This window comes from Apaloderma vittatum, unplaced genomic scaffold, assembly GCF_000703405.1.
Source record: "Apaloderma vittatum isolate BGI_N311 unplaced genomic scaffold, ASM70340v1 scaffold11788, whole genome shotgun sequence".
Taxonomy (NCBI): Eukaryota; Metazoa; Chordata; class Aves; order Trogoniformes; family Trogonidae; genus Apaloderma; species Apaloderma vittatum.
Window position 1 is genome coordinate 83,015 of NW_009731272.1, and position 20,323 is coordinate 103,337.

At 41.7% G+C, this 20,323-nt stretch overlaps 1 protein-coding gene across 1 annotated transcript in view; it reads left to right on the forward strand.

Moving 5' to 3' along the window:
* Positions 1-20,323, forward strand: part of LOC104278223 (G protein-coupled receptor kinase 5-like) — a gene marked incomplete at both ends in the record, with an annotated part of 82,905 nt that overhangs the window by 52,517 nt on the left and 10,065 nt on the right. The window contains 2 exons of the mRNA XM_009875132.1: positions 15,298-15,398; positions 18,298-18,390. Coding sequence (XP_009873434.1) covers positions 15,298-15,398; positions 18,298-18,390 — 194 coding nt within the window. The remainder of the gene's footprint in view (positions 1-15,297; positions 15,399-18,297; positions 18,391-20,323) is intronic.

The window sequence follows — 20,323 nt, forward strand, 5'->3', positions numbered from 1 at the left end:
CATAAACTAGTTGATGGGAGGGAGATGTAAGGAGTACAAGTGATCTCCATGATGAGGATGGCAAAATATAAGTGTTTTCACAGCTTTCTTAGCAGCTTCACTTGAGTGGTGAGTAGGAGAATTGTCCTGTAGCTGGACACCCCCATCCTTGAAACATGCTCTGAAGAATTGTTCAGGAGGTCCAACCAGGAGCTGGCTAATTCTCAGGGGCTATGTGAGCACAAGCAATGGTGAGAGGTCCATGTCCATCAAGAGGAAGAGACCCAACAAGGCATGTGCCACCTTAGTACTGTGATCTGAAGGGAACACCACCCACAAGCTGCCTTTGTTTTACAGGAGCAACACAATAGTTACCACACTGACAAGATCGAGGTTTCTTGACTGGAGTCTTGCTCCTTCCAGAGATACTTTAACAATTTCCATGAAAAAGGCACTTAAACCTGCCTTCTTGACTTAATAAGCCCATAGGGCAAAGGTCCAACCCACAGGAAGTAACATTTCGGAGGTTGCGAAATATGATGGTAAAACTCCGAAAGTGAATTGGTCACAAATATTTCTTTCCTGGCTTTTTGTAATCTCAGCAGTTGAGTGGGAATGTTTTGAGTTTAAGTTCCAGTTTTGTAAACGGAAAAGCCCTCAGTGCTTTGTGGAAGAGTTGAGTTAAACTGAACTCAGCCTGGCCTGGCTTCATTACCTGGCTGCTTCTTGTGCTGGAAGAGTGGAGAGATATGTTTATCTTCGCACTGCTTTTAGATTAGGGTTTTGCATCTCCGTGCAGCATTTTTGCCTTCCTGCCTGACAGCTGCCATGCCTTGCTCTACTAAATCACGAGCCCATTTTCTTTTTTCCTGTAAATCAACTTGAGTTACATTGAAAGACACTATACAAAACCAAATTGATTTGAAATGGCTCTTAAGACAGTCTCCATATGCCATTATAGTTTATATTTGGACTCAGCTGTGTACTAAAAATGTTATCAAATAGGATATATAATGTGTATTGTTATCCCCATTAATATACCTCACAGAATATGAAGAACGGGAACAGCATTAGTTTTCTTATCTAAATTCCTGTTCAGTCTCTCTTCCTCCAGGAAACGCACAGAATAAAGGTCATGTTGGCAATTTCTTTCTTTGCTACAAGAGGTTAGCTGGACACAGCAATAACCTCCCTACTCCTGTCTAAGGCTAGCAATGGGCATTTTGCTAAATGAAAATATGTCTTTGTTTTTGTGAACAATTATAGGATAAGGAAGGGAGGGAAAAGTCCTGTGAAGGGGAAATGAGCTGATCAGCAGTGCCTGACCTTCCACTTGTCTACTGGCTGAAATGTGCTCTTCTCTCAAATCCGTTCTTTATGGTGAAGAAAATATCTATGTAATACGAGTGAGGTGAAATTACAATGATATATGAGCCCTTTTGGTGGGATCGAGGCTACTGCTCACAAACGCGCTCTCTCAGCTCTGTTCATTGTCAAAGAGTAGTTTTATTTTTGCACACCGTTGCTTTAATCTTGATGACAAGGATCTTTGCCTTCGGTTGCTCTCTCCTTGAGATTTCTTTCCCTCTTCCTATTTTCACCACCAAGCACAAGTGCAAACTTCAGCACTTGTGCTTCTGAGTGAGTCATCTTTGCCGGTCACTAAAGCCTTCGATCTCCCATAAAAGTTTCATGTATCACTTTGTAATGATTCTGGCTGAATCCTGAACGGGCAGGTCATACCGTACCAAGAATTGGATTCCAGTGCTGAGAACTCTTCCTCTAGCTGTTTAGTTTTACTAAATGCCTTCTAGGGAACATGTTATAATTAGTTTTTGGAATGGCCAAAACAAAAGCTGAATGTCACTGTAAGGGAAGCTCTGAAAGAAAGAAACATTAAGCTTCTGTAAAGCAATCTGTGGAGTTTAATATGAGACAGAGGTTTTGTGTCTGGAAAGCCTTCAGGGACTGTTTTCTACATTGTTACCTTTCTTGTACAAATTCAGCTTATATCACTTATATCCAGAGAGTCATCTCCTGTAAGCTTATTATCTTGCTGATAAAAGGCCAACATAATATCGCTTTTCACTGACTGCAGTGGATGGTCCCTTAAGGCTTAGTCCAAGAGTTATCTCCACAGCTAGTTTTCAAATTTTTCTAAACCCTATGCATTTCATTAATGACCAAATTGAAGTAAGCAATGAATGAAATGTCTGTCTGAACACAGTGTGTTACATGGATTCAGGACAGGCTAGAATTATTTACTTGCTCAAAGAGTTATTCACTCTGTCCTTTGAGTTCCTATTAGGAGACTTGTCAGGTTGCTAAATACTTAAGTAGAAATCCTGGCCTTACTTGAGCCAAGGAGAGTTTTGTCGTTTAATTAATTGCCCTGGGACTTTACCCTTTGACTCAGTGGATTTCTCATCTCCCCTTTCTATTGACTTCACTATTCTACAAGCACCATTTTAGCCAGAGATGATAGCATTACTTAGGCCTCTGCTTTCCAGCTAGCATAATCGATACATAATCCAGTCTCCAGAGAAATCAATACATAATTCTTGTTGTTGTTCCAGAGACAGCACAATCAATATCTCTGCTGATCACTATGTCTTAGTCCAGGAAAGTACCTTCTCAGCGTACTTTCTGCATAAGCTCATCTTTCCAAAGTTCAATTCTAGGAAAATAGCTGAGCAGCAGAATGGCAACCTTGTTACTCAAATTAATGCTTTCTAATCAGAATTTATTTTAATAAGCATTCTTCTGTCACTGGGTCCAGGCTGTAATATAGTGTGGCAGAGGAATCTGAAAAATCACAGTGTTGCCTTGATTAGGAGTCACTTTGCTGTGGTCTCAGACTAAAAGGCATTTTCTCACGGTTTGCTCAAGTCCTATTTCCTCATCCTTTACCCAGTGTTTATAATACAAATGTTAGTTAACTAAACACTCACTGAGGATTTCTGTCTCTTGCAATGATGCCAAACTGCATGAGAGCCTATGGAAACAAGACGGAGCCGGCTCTGTCCCGGTGATGCTGTCCCAGAATAGGTCCTTGGGCAGCCCCATGTCCTGTCTGTTAGACCTGAGGAGGGCTGCATTTGAAATGCATTTGCTCAGACTGGTTGAAGGTTTGGGCTGGAGTAATAAACTACACTGGTTTTGTGCTAAACGGTGCGATTAGTTGAAGCTCCACTTTTCCTTTTTGTTTTGGAAAGGTTACCCTCCCAAGACCACATGCTTCTTAGCTGTTTGTCATTTGTGGTCAGGAAAACCATTGGGGTGACTTGCTCGATGGGCAAAAGCCTTCTGGCTTCCCCGTGTTTGCCAGAATTACTCTGACTTGACCCTTTGGAAAATGGAAACTTGCTTCAGCTAATTGATGTCAACCACACATGTAGACCTGGCTCACATCTGTCTGCTGAGGCAGGGCAGACCCCCCAGGCTGCTCTGACTCCTCTCGGACACTAGCCAGGGCACCCAAAAGTTGCTGAGGACACCGTGAAAATAAAGAGCTGTCTGCTGAGGACTATCTGAGAACAGGAAGGATGTACTTGGCTGCCCCTGGCTAATGAATATTCTCATTAGAGTTTCCTCCTCTCCTTTTCAGGGCGTCATCTTTTCCCTATTCCCCTCGGCATACCCCTTGCCACTTATACTCAATTTGTATGAATTATCCAGTGGCCAAGGATGTTAATTCTAAACTTTTAAGGTTCATTCAGCTTCCCTAGAAACAGACACTTCTGCCTGAAAATTTTGCCTCCATGGGTCACAGGTCAACAAATGTCTCTCTGAGCTCAGGATTTGTTGTGCTGAACTTGGAAGCAGTAACAGGTATCCATATACTTGATCCCAACGAAGAAGAGAATGAAGAGGCACGTGATGAAAATGAAACGTAGCTTATTTCTGATGTGATTCCCTCCTTATAAGAAATTAGGATTCTGGAAAAACATCTAGAGACTTCAGCAGCTGAGCAGCTTCACAAGAATGGGCCAGGTAAAGCCAGATGAGATGCCTGAGGCTGACACCTTTGGCTGGGACGATGCAACTAGAGAATCACTAAGCTGGTATTGTTAGAGTGTGTTATTTTAACTTGGAAGTAGGGTTCACAGCATTACCTTAAGGAATGTTTTAAATTTCACAGACAACAAATATGTTTCAGTTAATTAAAGTATCACTAGATAAGTGTAAAAAATAAGAAAGTAAGAATTTTTTTAAAGTCTTTTGCTTACAAATGGATTTAAAAATAATCAGTGTATTTAAGTTGTGGATACGTGGCACTTCAGACTATTCACATGTAATACTTTTTTTCTCAGTAATGCAACTACACATACAAAACTCACTTTAACCTGTATGCTGAGCCTCAGCTCTCATGTTAATTTATTATTCTTTCACCAAGCCAGACTCCGATCTGAGTTAAAAATCAAGCATATAGCAAGCTTGTTATCCTGGCACAGATGCTGTTTGTCCAACAAGCAAAACTGAGTGGAATATGCCACTGCAAACAGTGTGTCATCTCCTACAATAAATGTCTTCCCTCTCAAGTCTTTGCAGATGGCTATTACCATATGATCGTTAATGGATCGTGTGACACCGGTGATTAGGGAATGCCCTGTTTCCAGCAGTGCTAGGTACTGATTTTGTTTGCTTTTGTGGGTGTTTCCAGTCTTGCTGTGAGTGGGCCACAGGTTTCTGCCTCATGTTTATTTAATTCACTTCCTAATCCTTTTCAAGGCCTTCCCAAACTCTCTTTTGGATTTTCATTTCTTTCTTCAAGTGTTTCCTCAGGTTTTTGATCTGCTAATGGAGAAAGATGAAGACAAATTCTGCAAAATCCCCATTGCAACCAATAGCACTACCGCCCTTAATGGGAGTGCAGCGTTCATGCATGAGCTGCCTTCACTCAAAGCAAACAGCTCATGGGCATCAGCACAAGGATCGCGTGGAAGGGAAGGGTTACTCATGTTTACAGGCTTATGCCTCCGAGGAGTGAATTCAAGCAGGGATCTCTTTGCTTTCCTGCAAGAAAGCCATTCAATATCATTGAGGTTGTAAATGAGTGTTTATAGATTTAGGGATTTTTTTTTAATGGAACAAATGACATTTGGTTTACCAGAGGAAGCCAAGCTATGACTCTTGCAACATAAGGTTACTTACTAATGTTTAGGCTATCCATCACTGCAGAGGACATTAAAAGGTAGAAATGTTCTGATAAGAGGCTGGACACTGGATGTAATCCAAACCTATTAAGCACACGTGACGAGAGGAAAAAACCCAACTTTCTGTGAACACAGGCTTTCAAAATTGTCCTGTCGTCTTTGTTGCTACTAATGGTGAGCATACCGTTCTTCTCCCAGAATGCTTTATGAAACATCTGGCTGCTTGTAGTAGTGCGCTCTAGGAATGGCTCGGCTGGGTTCCTAACAAAAGAGGTTACATGACGCTTTCAAGGATTGTGTGAGTAGCCTAACTTTTGGGTAGCTAGAAAATCCTGGTCAGTATTAGCCTTCTATTCTGTTTCTTAATTAACTCTCCTCATCCTGCTCACAGCTACTGGTACTGGTTATTTCATCTGTGTTTTCATCCTTTAACTGTGTGCAAAATGTTTTAAAAAGTAGAAGAAAGGCAACAGCAAGTAAAACATACTTTTCCTTCCCCCATTTTAAAGTAAGTTTATATAAAATAATTTTAGTTGGCTGGTTTGTGAGCAACCCTACACCAATAAACCTATGCGTCTACAGAAAGGAGGAAAAAACCTGATTTCTTTGGTAAAGAAACCTCTATAAGCAAGTTTCCAAGGAGTTATTTTAAAAGTATGGTTGGGAAAGGACTAGGGTTTACTGACACTGAAAAATATCTTGCCAAGCACTTCTTGTGAGGCCTAGTTTCAAAAAGCATATCTTTCATGTTGACCAGTTTAGGTTCTTAAACTAAGCTGTACCAAAAACCCCATAGCTGATTGAGCTTGTGGTGTTTCTCCTTAACTGAAGAGTATAAAATCTGCAGCTGATTCACTGATCTTGAAGAAGAAACTGATGAAACAACTCTATTTTGTCTCATGGGACAACTTGTTATTTCAAAGTTACCTTCTGTGGGGCTTTGAGCATTTAAGTTTTCCTTGTCTCCTGTAGGAGCCAGGAAGAAATTTCTCCTTCTTGATCTAGGCAATCTTCTCCTTTGTTGCTTCAGAACTCGTGATTACACACCAAAATTTCTCTGAATCAAATAATGTAATAGGAAGCTACACTTTGGATTGAAGAGCTTTATATAGGAAACATTTTGTCTTGCACCATTTGCATAGCAGTTGCTTTTTTGTCACTGTCAGGAACAGAAATGTGGTTTCTAGAAAGGAGAAGCTACAAAAAAGGGCTTCTGACAACAGGAAAAACAAGGTATAGCTAGATAACAGACCCTGTTGCTAGTTAACGGGGGAATTGTGAAAAATGCTTCATATACTCTCTGTGCACTTGTCAGAGAGGAAACCTAGTGGTTGCTAAGTTTCTCCAAGGAAGGGCATAGTTCAAGACTACAGCTTGTACCCCAGCACCAAAGAGGAAGGATGCTAGAAACCTGGAGAAGAAACTTGTCCTTTCTCTACCAGTAGGTTTGCCAAGGCCCAAGAGGCAGCCCAGTGAGTCCAGAGCAAGCAAGGTGGCCTGAAGCTACGTCAGTTCTACTGCAGTAGATGAGCTCATGGGCTGAGGTGGTTAGCGTTGCCTTTTGTGGTGGATTAGGACAACCCTTCCAGGCAGAAGGACATGTTCAGCTGTTTGCTGAGGGCTCTATTGTCTTCAGTCATTGTATTTTTATGTGTGTCAACATGTGTTTTGATAGTTTAGTAGAGTATGAGGGAAAACAGATTGAGCATGGCTCCAGAGGAGTTTGCAGCTACAAAACAAACCCCACAGTCGATAGGCACTGCTGATTTGCTTCATTTAGCTACCAGCAAGTGATCCTGTCCTCTGTACTGAAAATACGATTTGATCAGAGAGCAGGATTGAGTTCAATTTTTTTTCTCTGCCATTGACCCACTCTGTAATTCTGGGTGAGGTATTTCATGTCTTTGGCCCCCATTCCCACTTCCAGGGCTAGTGAGATTGGTTTGCTTTGGAAGCTTTAGTTCTCATGACGTGAATATATAGTGCCTGACATTACAGGCCCCCATTCTCAGGTGTAATGTCTACACATTGTCATAATAGATAAATTGCTACTAGTAACACAGCTGCTCTCCATGCTCCCTGTCCACCTCACTGCCAGTTCCTACATCTGTCATCTCAAAGCAAATATCCTGGAATTATGAAGCCTTGTGCTTTACTGGTTTGCCTGTTACAGACACAGATGACTTTGTGGTAGGAAAAAAAAACACCAAAAACTGAAAATGCAGAAGTTGATTACTTAAAGTGTTGCAGCTGCTCCTCATGTAAAATTGGCTGTTTACTACATATACAGCTAAAACCGAACAGACAAGATCAGACACGGGGAAAAAAAAATAAAAGAATGTTCCAGAGCTTCTGTGCATAACACAGAAAGCATCAGGAGACTGTGTGTGCTGTGACAGTGCTGGGAACCTTTCCCTCACCGGGGTGAAATGCATGCCTAACCCAGACTTCCCAAAATCAAAGTAGAATTAGAATAGAATCATAGAATTGTTTAGGTTGGAAAAGATCTTTAAGAACATTGAGTCCAACCTAGCGCTGCCAGGTCCACCACTAAACCATGTCCCTAAGCAGCGGGCCACCAAGACATCTCCTCCTCCATTGCTTCCCTCTACATTTTGTGGTTGGACTCGGTGATCTTAAAGGTCTTTTCCAACCTAAATGACTCTGTGATTCTCACCATCAGACCCTTTACAGTTCCCTCCCATCAGTCACCAGCTGCATGGTCAGTACTTCTCAGGCTGTAGCTCAGCTGGCACTGCCCTGTCCCTGCATTAGGAGACATCAGAGTCACCCATAGTGGCTCCAAACATCTCTCTGCCTGGCATGTCCCTGCTCTGAGGGCAGCAGTGCAGACCCCAGTGTAGATACCATGGGGCAGTTCTTGGGGTGAATCCCCAGCCACAAGTAGCAGGGCAGCCTTGGAGGCACAAAGCGGCACAATTTCATGGCCTCTGTTTTGCCTTCCATTACCTTTCCCCTTGAGAACATGCATTACCCGAGCACATAAACTTGTATTTCCTTGATTTTGCAAGTGCCAGCATGACTTGCATATATCTACCTAGTCTCCCTTTTTCTAGTACCTGCTGTGATTACAGCCCTCGCTATGACTCCTTATAAGTGTTTGCCTCAAAGGATTGAGGATAGTCAACCCTGACAGCCATGCCATTGCTACCTGTCCTAGTAACTAGTCCCTCTGCTAGCTGAGCCCTCCTGAGACATCTGGAGAATGCTGTGACTCTGCAAAAGCAAGAGCATAAATGGCATTGCCTGTGGCAGAATTCCCATCCTGGACACAAACTCTTGCTCTGCGTTTGCTGGTTTTGGGTCATGGCCGTGTGAGTGCAAATTAAATACAACAACGTAACAGCACTTCCAGGTTTTTATGTACAATCTCTTCTCATCCCGTCATGCACTCTCTCACAGCAAAGTTCATTTTGGCTTGTTTCTTTCATAGTTTTAAGGTCTCTACTAGTAGCAAATCTGCGTGGAGATTTGCAAATAGTTTATGTGTGAAAATTGATGTCAACATAAGAAAATACACACATCATTAAGACAGAACTGGAGACAACTCTAAAAAAGTTATGGCTTGAACTTCTGTCCATTGGCTGAAACATTTTTAATTGTTTTAAGCTAGTTTGTTGTGGAATGTTTTCATAACCTGAGATGTTAACATATGCTGCATGTTATTTATTTTATGCAAGTGACTTTTAAAACAGCTCATCATGTTTCAGTATCATGGCTACATGTCTGAAACTTGCCAGGAAAGCAGTTGTGTTTATGACAAAAGTTTACATGAAATCTATTCAGTCTAAAGAGTGTGGTGTCTTTCTGGTTCACATAATTTTTGTAGTGATGAACAGTTGTGCTTTAAGATGACTCACATCCACTGGCAAGCATTGGTACAACATGAAAGCCTGTATTTCTAGTTTTCTGTTACTTATTCACTAATTGCAAGCTGCAAATGGACTGATTTAAGGAATCTGAGCATCTCTAGCATTTATTTATCTCAGTGAAACTTCTTTGATTTCAGTCACAGATAATGATCAACTCTACTGCAAAACACAACTCTTAACCTCCGTGTTCACTGTTCTGTAAAATATTGTGAGATTGCCACCTAGCTCATGAAGACTTAATCATGCAGTGAAGCTTTATTATTTCGAAGTTCTTAGGTGAAAGGCACTGTGTGAGGATAAAGAATTACCTATGGACTGTGGACCTGCTCTGTTTCTTGTGAAGTCAGTCTGACCAAAGTCAAGTCTATCCCTTTTTCAGATCCGGGTTCTGCAAAGTATTTCGCTTTTGTAGGAGACGATGATGATTGAGACAAGTGTCTTTGAAGCAGGACTGTTCATTCACAAAGAAGATACTTACTCTTTTGCTCCAGGTTTCCTTTGATGAGTGCTCAGCATACAAATTCCCTTCCTCATCTGTTCTCAGTGCTATGCTATGTACCTGTGTTTTGCAGAGTCCAGAGTTTAGCAAAATCATTGGTACAAAGGACTGGGAGAGGGCTCAAGAGCCTCTTGAGCTGAACAAAGATTAAATACACTCAGATCATCAGCGGATATCTGTCTACCCTCAGCGGTCTTTCTGACCTCTGAAAACAGATTCCACAATACTCATATATCTGTTCTTGTGCTTCCCTGGGTGAAAAATTAGGAAAAAAGCTTTAATATGCAATTAAGTGGATTCCTTCGACCATTCCTCCAACCATTCCTCCACTGTAGTACAGAACATGCAAAATAATTAACCCCGGCCCTCTTTCTTAAAAACATTTCTGTATTAAAATGCCTTCACTTTTACTTTTCCAGACTAAACAAATCTAGTTCCTCAATGCTTCCCTTTGGTACTTTTTACCCAAGCATATTTCTTAACCCTCCAGACTCTTGGTGCTCTCCTCAGCTCTCTAGATCTTTCTCAGACGGTGGTGACCCCGGCTGAATACTTGTCTCTAGCTGGAGTCTCATCCCTCTATCTAGCTCCATCTCCCTGCCCAGGGATGGAGCACATCCTTCTCCGTTCCCTTTGTCATTTGGGCACTTTTCCCACAGAAATGGAAGTGCTGCACGCAATAAACCAACGCTGCACATGCATGTTTGCGTTGTGTGTGTATTTGCCCTGGGCTCTGTACAGCTATCAGTTACGGGGGCACCTGTTGCTCACCGCACCCTGGTTTCAGAAAGAAGAACCTCAACTGCCGCGTTGTCAGAAGAATGTTCTTTCTCACTGAAGTTGCGAATCTCTTCTAGCTGGCTGCCTGCTTTCACTTCCACAGGCTCGGAGGCAATACCTATAGCACCCTGCATCTTGATCCAAGTCATGTGTTTTAAACATGTGGAAGTTCTGTCTTAAGAAGAATTAGAACAATTGACATGTTTTAATGAAAAAGTAAAATAAAAGAAGGTCTTCTGGATGCCTCCCTTGGTACAGTCAGCATTTCCACTCGTTTTGTAAAGCATTTGATTAGCTAATAGGTCAACAAAATGTCCTGCACACAGTCAGAGGGGAAACACTATCAGAGGAATGTAGTAAGTACCACAACAAGCATATAGAGATGATTTTATGAGAAGATTTGTTTGCTGTCTTGTTCAGTGAAGGTCAAAATTTACAGTGTCTTCAGGGGCTGAGTGAAGCAGCCTGCAGCAAAACTTACAGAGGTATCAAAAAAGGAGAGTTTACATTTTAAAGTGTAGTGATGCAACATGACATTCAACACAGCAGATAATGGGGAGTTAGGCAGCCTGGAATATTTTATCTGCTCTGAACCAGATTTCACTTCTTTGCAGTATTTCACTGAGGTGCTGAGCGCTGGGACGTGAGCACTGCCAGATGCAGCACAGGCACAGCTGCCTGGCAGGGATCTCCTGGCGTTCGGGCTGCCAGGGACACCCGTGGTACTGCAGGAGGCACCAGACTGCATTTGGCTTGCCGGGCTCTCCACTCCCACCGGCAACCTGGTGTTTACGAGCGATGCTGCAAACCTCACCGGCGTGCTGCTTATCAGTAACCCAACAGGAGAGGAAGCGGGGAGAAGCCGCAATGAGCCCCTCAGCAAAATACAGAACTTGTCTTGCGGGCCCAGAGGCTGAATTTGGAAGGAATGGCAATCTCCAAATTTTTGTGGACGCAACCACAACTAACCTTGAACAAGTGTGTGACGTCTCAGCTGGTTTCATGCCATTTACTGAGATGGAAGAGCAGCTGGGAGGATCTCTTTTGTCTTTTAAATTAGAAAAAGTAGAATTTAGAAGTGGAGACTTTTCTCGGAGTGTGTCAATCACACACAGAAGTAACTGAATATCTATTTCTTGATTCTCTTTCTTGTATCTGTTTCTTGCATTCTTTTCTTAAAAAATAAACAGGAGGTCATCATAAGACTGAGATATTGCTTTGCCAGTCAAATATTTATATGAATGTTTTCAGTTTCTGGCCATAAATGAGAAGGTACAGGGGAAAGGAGATTTTGATTAAAACCTTTTGAACGTAATTTGGACTTTTAGACGTCTGTTAAAATGTCTGTACAAAAAGAAATAACACGATAAGAGAAATTGGTGTTGTTTGTTCAATTTAAGTACTTTTTGCACTGAGGGGGTCTTGGGCCACGAGTCTGGTTTTGGCTCTGTCAGCTTTGACTTGGCTGGCATAATTTCTGATTTACATTATCGTAAGTGAGGTCAAGAATCCCTTTCTTTGCTTTCAGGAAACAGGACAGACGTTAGGGGAAATACAGGACTGTATGTGCTAAAATTCCCCAACGTTTTGTTTTGAATGCAAGAAAATGTAACAGGTTTCTGCAGGTGTTTCTGAAGCGTTAGCAGAATATTCTTTGTCACACGCTCAGATGTAATGGTCTCAGTTGGTGTGTAGGGCTCTCCTAGCTGCCACAGGACATTTAATATGTTGGAAAAGGTGTCTCTATTCCCTGTAAAAGCCGAATTTGCTTTTACAGCCATTACCCATAATGCAGTGGGAGAACGCTGTTAATAAACGTTTCATCAGGGCTGCAGAAATCTTTTGCACCTCTCCAGGGAAGAAGCAACTTTTTCTTCTGTAAGTGGCCAAAGTGTTACCTTTGGAAGCTTTCACATTTGGGATCCAAATGCTTTCTTGCACTTGTAACCTGTGCAACCTAATCGTTCTCCAGGGGAGCAAATGTAGATTGGTGGGTTGGGTTTTGGATTGTAATTGTTTCTGGGGTTTTTTGAACATTTGAAGGCTGTGAGTATGCACAGCTCTCAGACAGTCATGTTTTTTTAATGGGAGCAGTGGGAACTATGAAGTCTCAAGGAAAATTTCAGGAAGAATCATAAAAAGATTCTCTAGAACTGTATGTAGAGTTGAGTTGGGTATGCTCCTCCTATAGATTTGGCCTCCATAATTACATGAATTTTACTGGTCCTACAAAACCTTTGGAAATTATCAGCCTGTGAAAAAAAAAAGGGGAGGTTGTTACAGAAAGTGAAGTAATCTAGTAAAGTGCTTGCACTACGCTGTAAGGCTTTCGTCCACGTACAGGATGTCAGTGTATTTATGTCTTTACCTACCCTGATACTGTTAGCTTTCTCTCAATTTGTTCAGAGGAAGCAAAGATGCAAAGGTCGTCAGTGAGTGGTTTTGAAAAAACAGGTGGTGACTGTATCTCCCACAAACTTGAAGAGAGGAATCACAGTTTGTGCCATTTTTAAATACTTCCCACATTGTCTTACAGTTTCTTTTGCTCATCCTTTTTTGTTGTTTATCTGTTAAATGTACTTTGATTTCAGATAAAATTTGATGGAATTATTACTGTATTAATGCACCATGGATGTGATCTTCAACACTAACCTCAAGGCAGCTTACCTCCTATTGGGAAATGAATTCCCAAAGGGAGATGAAGTTGCCTGGCATGAGTAAGAATCAGGTCACTTGGTCTAAATGACTCATTACAGGGTTTATTACTTAGCTTTTGGATCCCAATTTTGCCCTATAAGTGTAGAACAAGTTCTAGATTTAATTAGTAGTCACTTTAGTCAGAGGCCCTATTATAGATTTTGCTTAAGTGCAACTCCATTCACATCAGAAAACACTCCCGATTCACAGGAGCCCAATGAATATGGAGTTCAGGGGTGTTTCTGTACCCTGTAAATCAGAGAGATGTTCAAGATAGCCAGGTCTTCAAGCACTGGACTCACACAGCTACGCACAAGCTTTGGGCTGCCAATGAGCTTGTGTACATACCCCATTGAATATGCAAACTATAAAGTACAGGTGTTAAGTCATACATTTCCTAGCCAAAATCAACTGAAATACTGCTAATCATTAGGCTTTAGATTGCATCTGTATATTCCTTTAAAAGCCTTTTTGTTTGTTTGTTTCTTTCCCTTTTTTTCCCAGTAGCTTCAATGCAGCAGCTCCTACAGCTGGAAAATAGGACTTTTGTACTTTTTTCTTAGTCGTCTCATTGCTTCACTCTTGACTCTACTTTCTCAAACTAAAACTGGAGCTTTGATTTAGTCATGGGCATCTACACTTAGGATTAGTGTAAAATGATTGACTGAGACTTGTTCTACAGCTTTCAGTCAATCTCAGTGGCCAGTCAAGTTCAGAAAATCTGGCTTTGCCTCAGTGTCTTCATCTTTTAGATGGTAATGGGGGCTCATCTACCTCTCAAGAAACTGTGAGACTTCTTAATTATTAGCAATATACTGTCTGTGATTAAAAGTGGGTGATCCCTAGATGTCTTTTGCTGAGGTAATATATGGAGGAAATGAGGAAATATTTCAGTGAGGCCAAAGATATCCAGCATGTTCTGCAGATTGTCTGTCAAGGTTGAATAGTGAGACTGCATTACGCAGCATGCACAGACAGTTCTGTAAACCATGTTCCTATTTAAAAACATTCAAGTGGAACAAACTTACTTTTTCATGTCACAACCAGGATCATATTCACATTTCAGCAGTGAGAAGGAAAAGATAAAAGACTTGATTCAGCTTTCACCATGCTGGAGATTTTCTCTGGCTCCACCTCTGCCCCTTCCTCTGTCCTCATTCCAAGTGTTTTTGAACTTTGCCTGCAATGCATTTTCAGTGCTTGCCAAGATATCCCCGGCTAAGGGTGAGCTAATGAGAACATCTGGCCAGGAATGAGTGATGATGCTCTGTGACCCACCCACTCAACACATCTGGTGGTAGTGGCCGTGGATGGGGAGCCTCCCTGAGTGTTAAGGCTTCTGCAAGGAAAGAGGATTTTGTAGCTGGATTTATTGGAAATACCCAAATCCGATTGGTTATATAAAGGGTCTTTCATGTGAGTGAGAGAAATGTCTCTAAGTAAGTGTACACAGCACACACACACACACACATGCCTGTACACTTTTTTATATAACTAGTGTATACTGTCAATGAGTAAGAATGTGGACTGCCTCAAAACTCTCTTTTGGATAATTAGTCCCAAAGGTCCTAAACTGGTTAACCATCAAGGCATACTGCGAAAGACCTCTCTCTGGTAAGGGTTTTCTGAAGGGGGTGAATGTACGTTCTCTCTAAAGGGAGGAGAGGATGAAAAGAGTTTATGTGCTTGGTTGGCAGAGTTTCTTTTTGAAACAATTATTTTAAAACTGCTGTTTTGTCGTTCTAATGATGAATTAAGGTGTCCAGACACTTTTGTGAGCATCTTTTTCTGTTATTTATGTATCAATCAATAAATACCAATGCTCTGCTCTTGTTTTCATTTGCTGGTGAAAAAAAAAAAGAAAAAAAAAAGAGATGAATTTTTCAGGCAGCGCAATGAATCATCAATGAAGTGAAAACACTGGGCAAATTCTCTTTTGTTTAAGAGAATGGCCTGTACACAGTTCAGGCCAGCGCATTTTTCATGGGATGCAAGGGAACAGTTCAAAGAATTGGCAAAGGAGTGGATCCTGCATATTCATGAGCCTGGGCAAGGAGGTGAAGGTACAGGAGAAGGCAGAAAAGCAATGTGAGGATAGAGTGGAATGTGGAGCGAGTTACCACGGTATCCTATTTTACTGCTGTTTGACGTAAAGCTCCTTTGCTTTTACACAACCGCTGGAATTGAATGGAAGCAACTCAGGGCATAAATAATGAATGTGTCTCTTACACATTAAGAGAGGAGAACCTGCACCTCATCACAGAGATAATGTGCCTCTCTCTTCTCTCCCCAGTCTCCAGCCTGCGTTCCTGAAGTCAGTCAAGATCTTATCCAACAGACAGAGGAGAAACTCGAAAACAGCCCCTGCAAAGAGCTATTTTCTCACTGTACAAAGTAAGTATAACTCGATACCCAAAGATCGCAGGGCTGCAGTCAGCAGCTTGTAAGGGATGTGGCAGGTAAAGACAGACATTTCAATTCGAACCTGAAGCAGGTCTCTTCGACTTAGGCGTATAATCCTAGAGGCAGAGCTGACAAGCGGTGAAGTCATTTCATCTGCACAAAATATAATAAATATTTCCATGCCATTATATACACTACACACAGGCACTTAGTGTTTCAGGTATTTGACAGAGTGTTCTAGCCAAGTAAACCAGCCATGGATTTCATGCTGTGTGAAAAGAGCTACAATGATAATGTATCCAAAGAAAACATCTCTGTTTCAAAGTGAATAAAAATTAAGTGGCTATACAGTCCATTTAGACAGAGGAATGTGCAAACTTGCTCCGCATGGCTTTTCCAGAAAATCTTCACCAGGAGAATGGGTCTTTTTTAATGCTTTCTGTCTGTCTGCAGCGTTCAAACGAACGTGCATTATTTCATCCTTTGTCTGGGAAAAGGCTTATCAGTTTTTGTAGCGGCGAGGCGATTTGTACCATTATGTGCTAAAGCTCCAGGTATGCAATCTGCATTTGCAAACCCTGAGCCGAGTGTGTTCACACCAGTAGATCATAAACCAATAAAAATATGAAAAGGAGGGATCATCACAAGCTGGCCCATGTGGTTTCTGGCTGAGCACGGTTTGTTTTCCCTGGGTGATGTAATGGGGATTTGTAAAATTCGCTCCGCTGTCATTCATTGTTTTGACTCACTTCATTGACCTTTTCTGTTTTCAGTTATTCTTTGCGTTGGTAGGAGATGTGGGTTATTTCTGGCCTTCTCTTATAACATAACCAGTTTCCTTGCATTGGCCTGGTGTCATGTAGAGATGCTCATATAACTCGCACCAGTTGTGTGTGCCAGTCCCAACGACAAAGGCAGAGCTGTGCTCAACACAAACTCCCCTGATGCCTGTTTCCAGTTCTCAAATCGGTTTGAAAGCTGACAGTTCCCCCTAAAATGGACTTTGTTGTTGCCAAAGAGGGGAACTAAAAAGCAAACAACTGTTGAAAGGCAGCTATTGTTCTTTAAAATACATGCAGCTTTTAATTAACTGAATGGAATAGGCCAGCATTGGACACCGTTTAATTCAGGCTCGTATTCACCGACAGCCATTCCTTCGTCTCTGCTGAAATGGATAAATGAGCCAGGTTTGAGACCTTGTTAATAAATATGCTGATCGTTTCACATGGACTGAAATGGGGTCAAAAGGAAGTTTTAAAAACTTGCTGTTGGTATTTACCAAATGTACTGAATAATGTTAATTTTGGAAGAGTTCACAGTCAGACCAAAAAAGGGAGGCATACATACAAATATGAAGCGTGCTATCCTGTAGGAGCAATGAGTTTCAGACACATCTTCATAGATAAGATCAGTCTGCGGTAGAAATTCATGTATAACTAACTTCTGCTCTGACCTTTAGTATTTTGATTGTCTGCTCCTGGCCCCTCCAATTTCTCCTAGAATTTTGGCCTTGAATTTGGATATTTGTTAAAGCTCATGAAGACTTACTTTTTATTTTGTAAGCTTTAATCCACTTGGGGGAAACTGTATGATCTGGGTCCAATCAAAGCTAACGAAGACAGCAACAATTTGGCTTTTATACTGAATATGTGCAATTTCCTGCCTGTTCCAAATTGATCATGCAAGAATTACCAAAACAAATCCAAATAGCTGAGAAATTCCAAAAACTTATGAATAGTAGCTCGTGAGCAGGGAGGAACTAACCTTAGGAGACTCACTATGGTGAATTGTTTGCTCGATCTGTAACTGCCCCAGGGTAAGGCATAGATTATCCATTCCCAGACCAGAGTAGTTCTTCAGAGAGGATTTCCTCCTCCAGCAAAATCTGGAAATGTGTCTGTATACTCTTAGATACAGACACAAAAGTGTCTGTGTACACCAAGGCAAAAAATAATCATTTCTTGTGGGCATTTTTCATCCAACACCAGGTTTTGTCCCTGCCAATGCTGCCAGCAGAGGTGGATGCAGTAGCCCCAATAAGCAAGGCAAGAACCAAAACCAGCCGGACAACAACCCTCTCATAAACAACATGACCACCTTCTTCTCAGGCAGCTCTCTCAGCTCAGCACATCTTTTCTCAGCTCTGAAGCCCTGGCCTTTCTTACAGGATGTCTGTTGCTCTCTGGTTGCTTGTTGCCTGTGACATACTTATTTCTCACATTTGCAAACTGGCCTTTTTATTCCTTTATTCCTTTGTTTATGGAAAAGACTTTTGCATCCACTGTGTAAGCTCCAAAATTCTTTTCTTGATCCAGAAACAAATCCACATGCCTGTTCAGACTTTCTTTCCTCTGTTTCACTCTACAAAGCACACAGCTCTTAGGAAAAGCCCTTTGACTTCAATCACAGTTACTACTTCTTCTGTATAGCAGGAATTGAAATCTTTATTTGGCACAAAATAACACCTCTGAGGGTCCCTCTTTGACAGAAATGGGCTTCAGCCAGAAAATTTCAATCCAGATGTAAACATCCCACAAAGTTTAGGAACCCAGTTCTTGAACGTGTTTTGTTAATTTACTAACAGAAGCAAAGGCATTTGTTGTCTAGTAAAAGTCTGTTGAAGCCAGTGTGAGACTCCCTGTTAATTTTCAGTAAGCATAACCAGTACATATTAGTCTTCATCTTTATATAAGGCCTCCTGTTATGAAATACATCAAGCATACCACTTTGTTCCTAGATTGAAACCATGGGTAAAATAAAGCACAAAATAACGTGGAAGTAAAATGATCCTACCATACAAGACGACTGGATTTTCTTCTCTTGCTTTGTTTCTCTTTTGCTCCAAGTTCAGGATTATAAAATGCTTATATATCCTTTTCATCTGAGATAGATCTGTCCTTGAGCACCTCAGCGGGGAACCATTCCAAGAATACCTAAACAGCATGTACTTTGACAGGTTTCTTCAGTGGAAATGGTTGGAAAGGTAAGTGTCACTTTTTTTTCTAATAACAAAATGAATACAAAAGGCTTATTGTCACTTTCCATGAAAAGCCTGTAGAATACACTCAAAATCTGACAGCTGAGGTAGAACACTTGCTCTCTTTGCCCTGAAGATAAAGACAGTTTGGCCTTTCTGCAGGGTCACCAATGCCTTATCCTGATGTTTGCCATTAGCGTCCCTCTCTGTGCAGCAATTCTCTCCCTCTTCTCACTGTTCTCTGCCAGGAAGATCCAGCAAGGCTCATTCACCCTTTTCCCTGAGCTGTACAACAGGGAAGCTCTCCCAGAGAGCTCCAGGGAAGCTTTCCTAATTTTAGCATTTGTTTTAAAATGTTCCTTGTTAGAAGATTCAAGAAGAGGTAATGGCTTCAGCCACAGCAAGATGCCCTATAGAAAAGTCCTGGTTATGTTGGCATCAGACTCAATTTAACTATGAGCTGAGTCTCCAGCTGTGACCATCCAGCGAGTGCAATTGGTGTCTGGGATATGGACAGTGCCCCTTCATCCTCCATGAGTGTGCTTACACCCATAAATTCTCCTCAGCTGCTCCCTTCTCTCTTTAAGGATATCGCACGCCTGAAGGTGACATGCTCTCAGCAAGCAGCCTGGGCACCTTTTTTGCACAGTATGCTTGTGCACGGTGAGTGAATAGGAAAAGCCTAAAAAAACCCAGGAATCCAAATCTCTTTTGATCTGTGGCCCCTCACCATGAGCTACTCACTGCTTGAAGGACAGATTGCATTTTGTTATAACCTACCTTTGTGCATTTGTAACGCTGAACGAAAGATATTCATTCTGTCTCCAGCTTTTGCATTTGCAAACACCTTGCCCGAGCAAGACTGAAGCAGATGCTGCTGTCTAGGGAGGTAAAGAATAAAACAGAAATCCACCCCAAAACACCAGGGAGCCGGTTTTGGCTTCCAAAGCTCAAGCTTTCAGCCATGTAATAGTGTGAGGTACATTAGGCACATTAGGTGTGATGTTGTCCTTCTGTTTAGCTACAGTCTGAATACAGTGACGTTTTGCCTGGATCAGTTATCGCCGTTATTAAATCACTGTAAACAGACAAAAATGCAGCATATATGTCTTTGTGCTATATTTATTGACGAGATGTTTCTGAGCACATTTAATTACGAGGCAGCCTTAGTGGGTTTTAACTTGCAGGGAAAGGGGCTTTTGCCTTCCCCTTGTTGGCGAAGGCTGTAGCAGACGTGCACTGCTGGGTAACAGTGACCTTGAGCTGAGCGAAGCCCCACTTTCCACAAATGGAATTAATTATGGCCAATGAGTTAGGGCCAGACCCACGAGCGGTGTGTATCAGCATGATGCCTCTGAGATCAAAGGAGCTGTGCCAGTTCCTCTCCCTGGAAAGCTACAAAGCTGCTGCACAAGAGGGAAGGGAAGCGGTGGGCAGAGAGCAGAGCTGTTTCGTGCCAAGACGTGCTCCACATGCCACCTTTACTGAATCCAGCATTTACTCTTCCATTTCAATTAGAAAAGAAATTAAAAATCAGATGATTCATCTCTAGCCAGGCTATTTCCTATCTATTTTCACATTTGGGATAAGAAATTTTCTGAAATGCTTTGAGGATTATTTTTTTTTCCATTCCCCCAACACATGTGACAAGCTCTTGGATATGCCTGGCTTAACAAGCTGGGAAAACTGGTTTTAGGATTAGCAAAAAGATGTTAGTAGCACAGAGCGATCAACAGCTCCTTCTGACAGCCTACTGGCTCCAGCGAAAGAGTCACATAGTCCATTTATTCCTGGGACATTGCTGAGCACGTAGTTATCACTGCTAATTGTTGCTTTTAACCCCAATAGCATTTGCAGTATCCTCACTGAGGCCTGAAAATAACATCTTTTCCTCTTCTAGTTTTGGCCTTCTGCGTATTTTTCTTCCCCAATTTAAAAA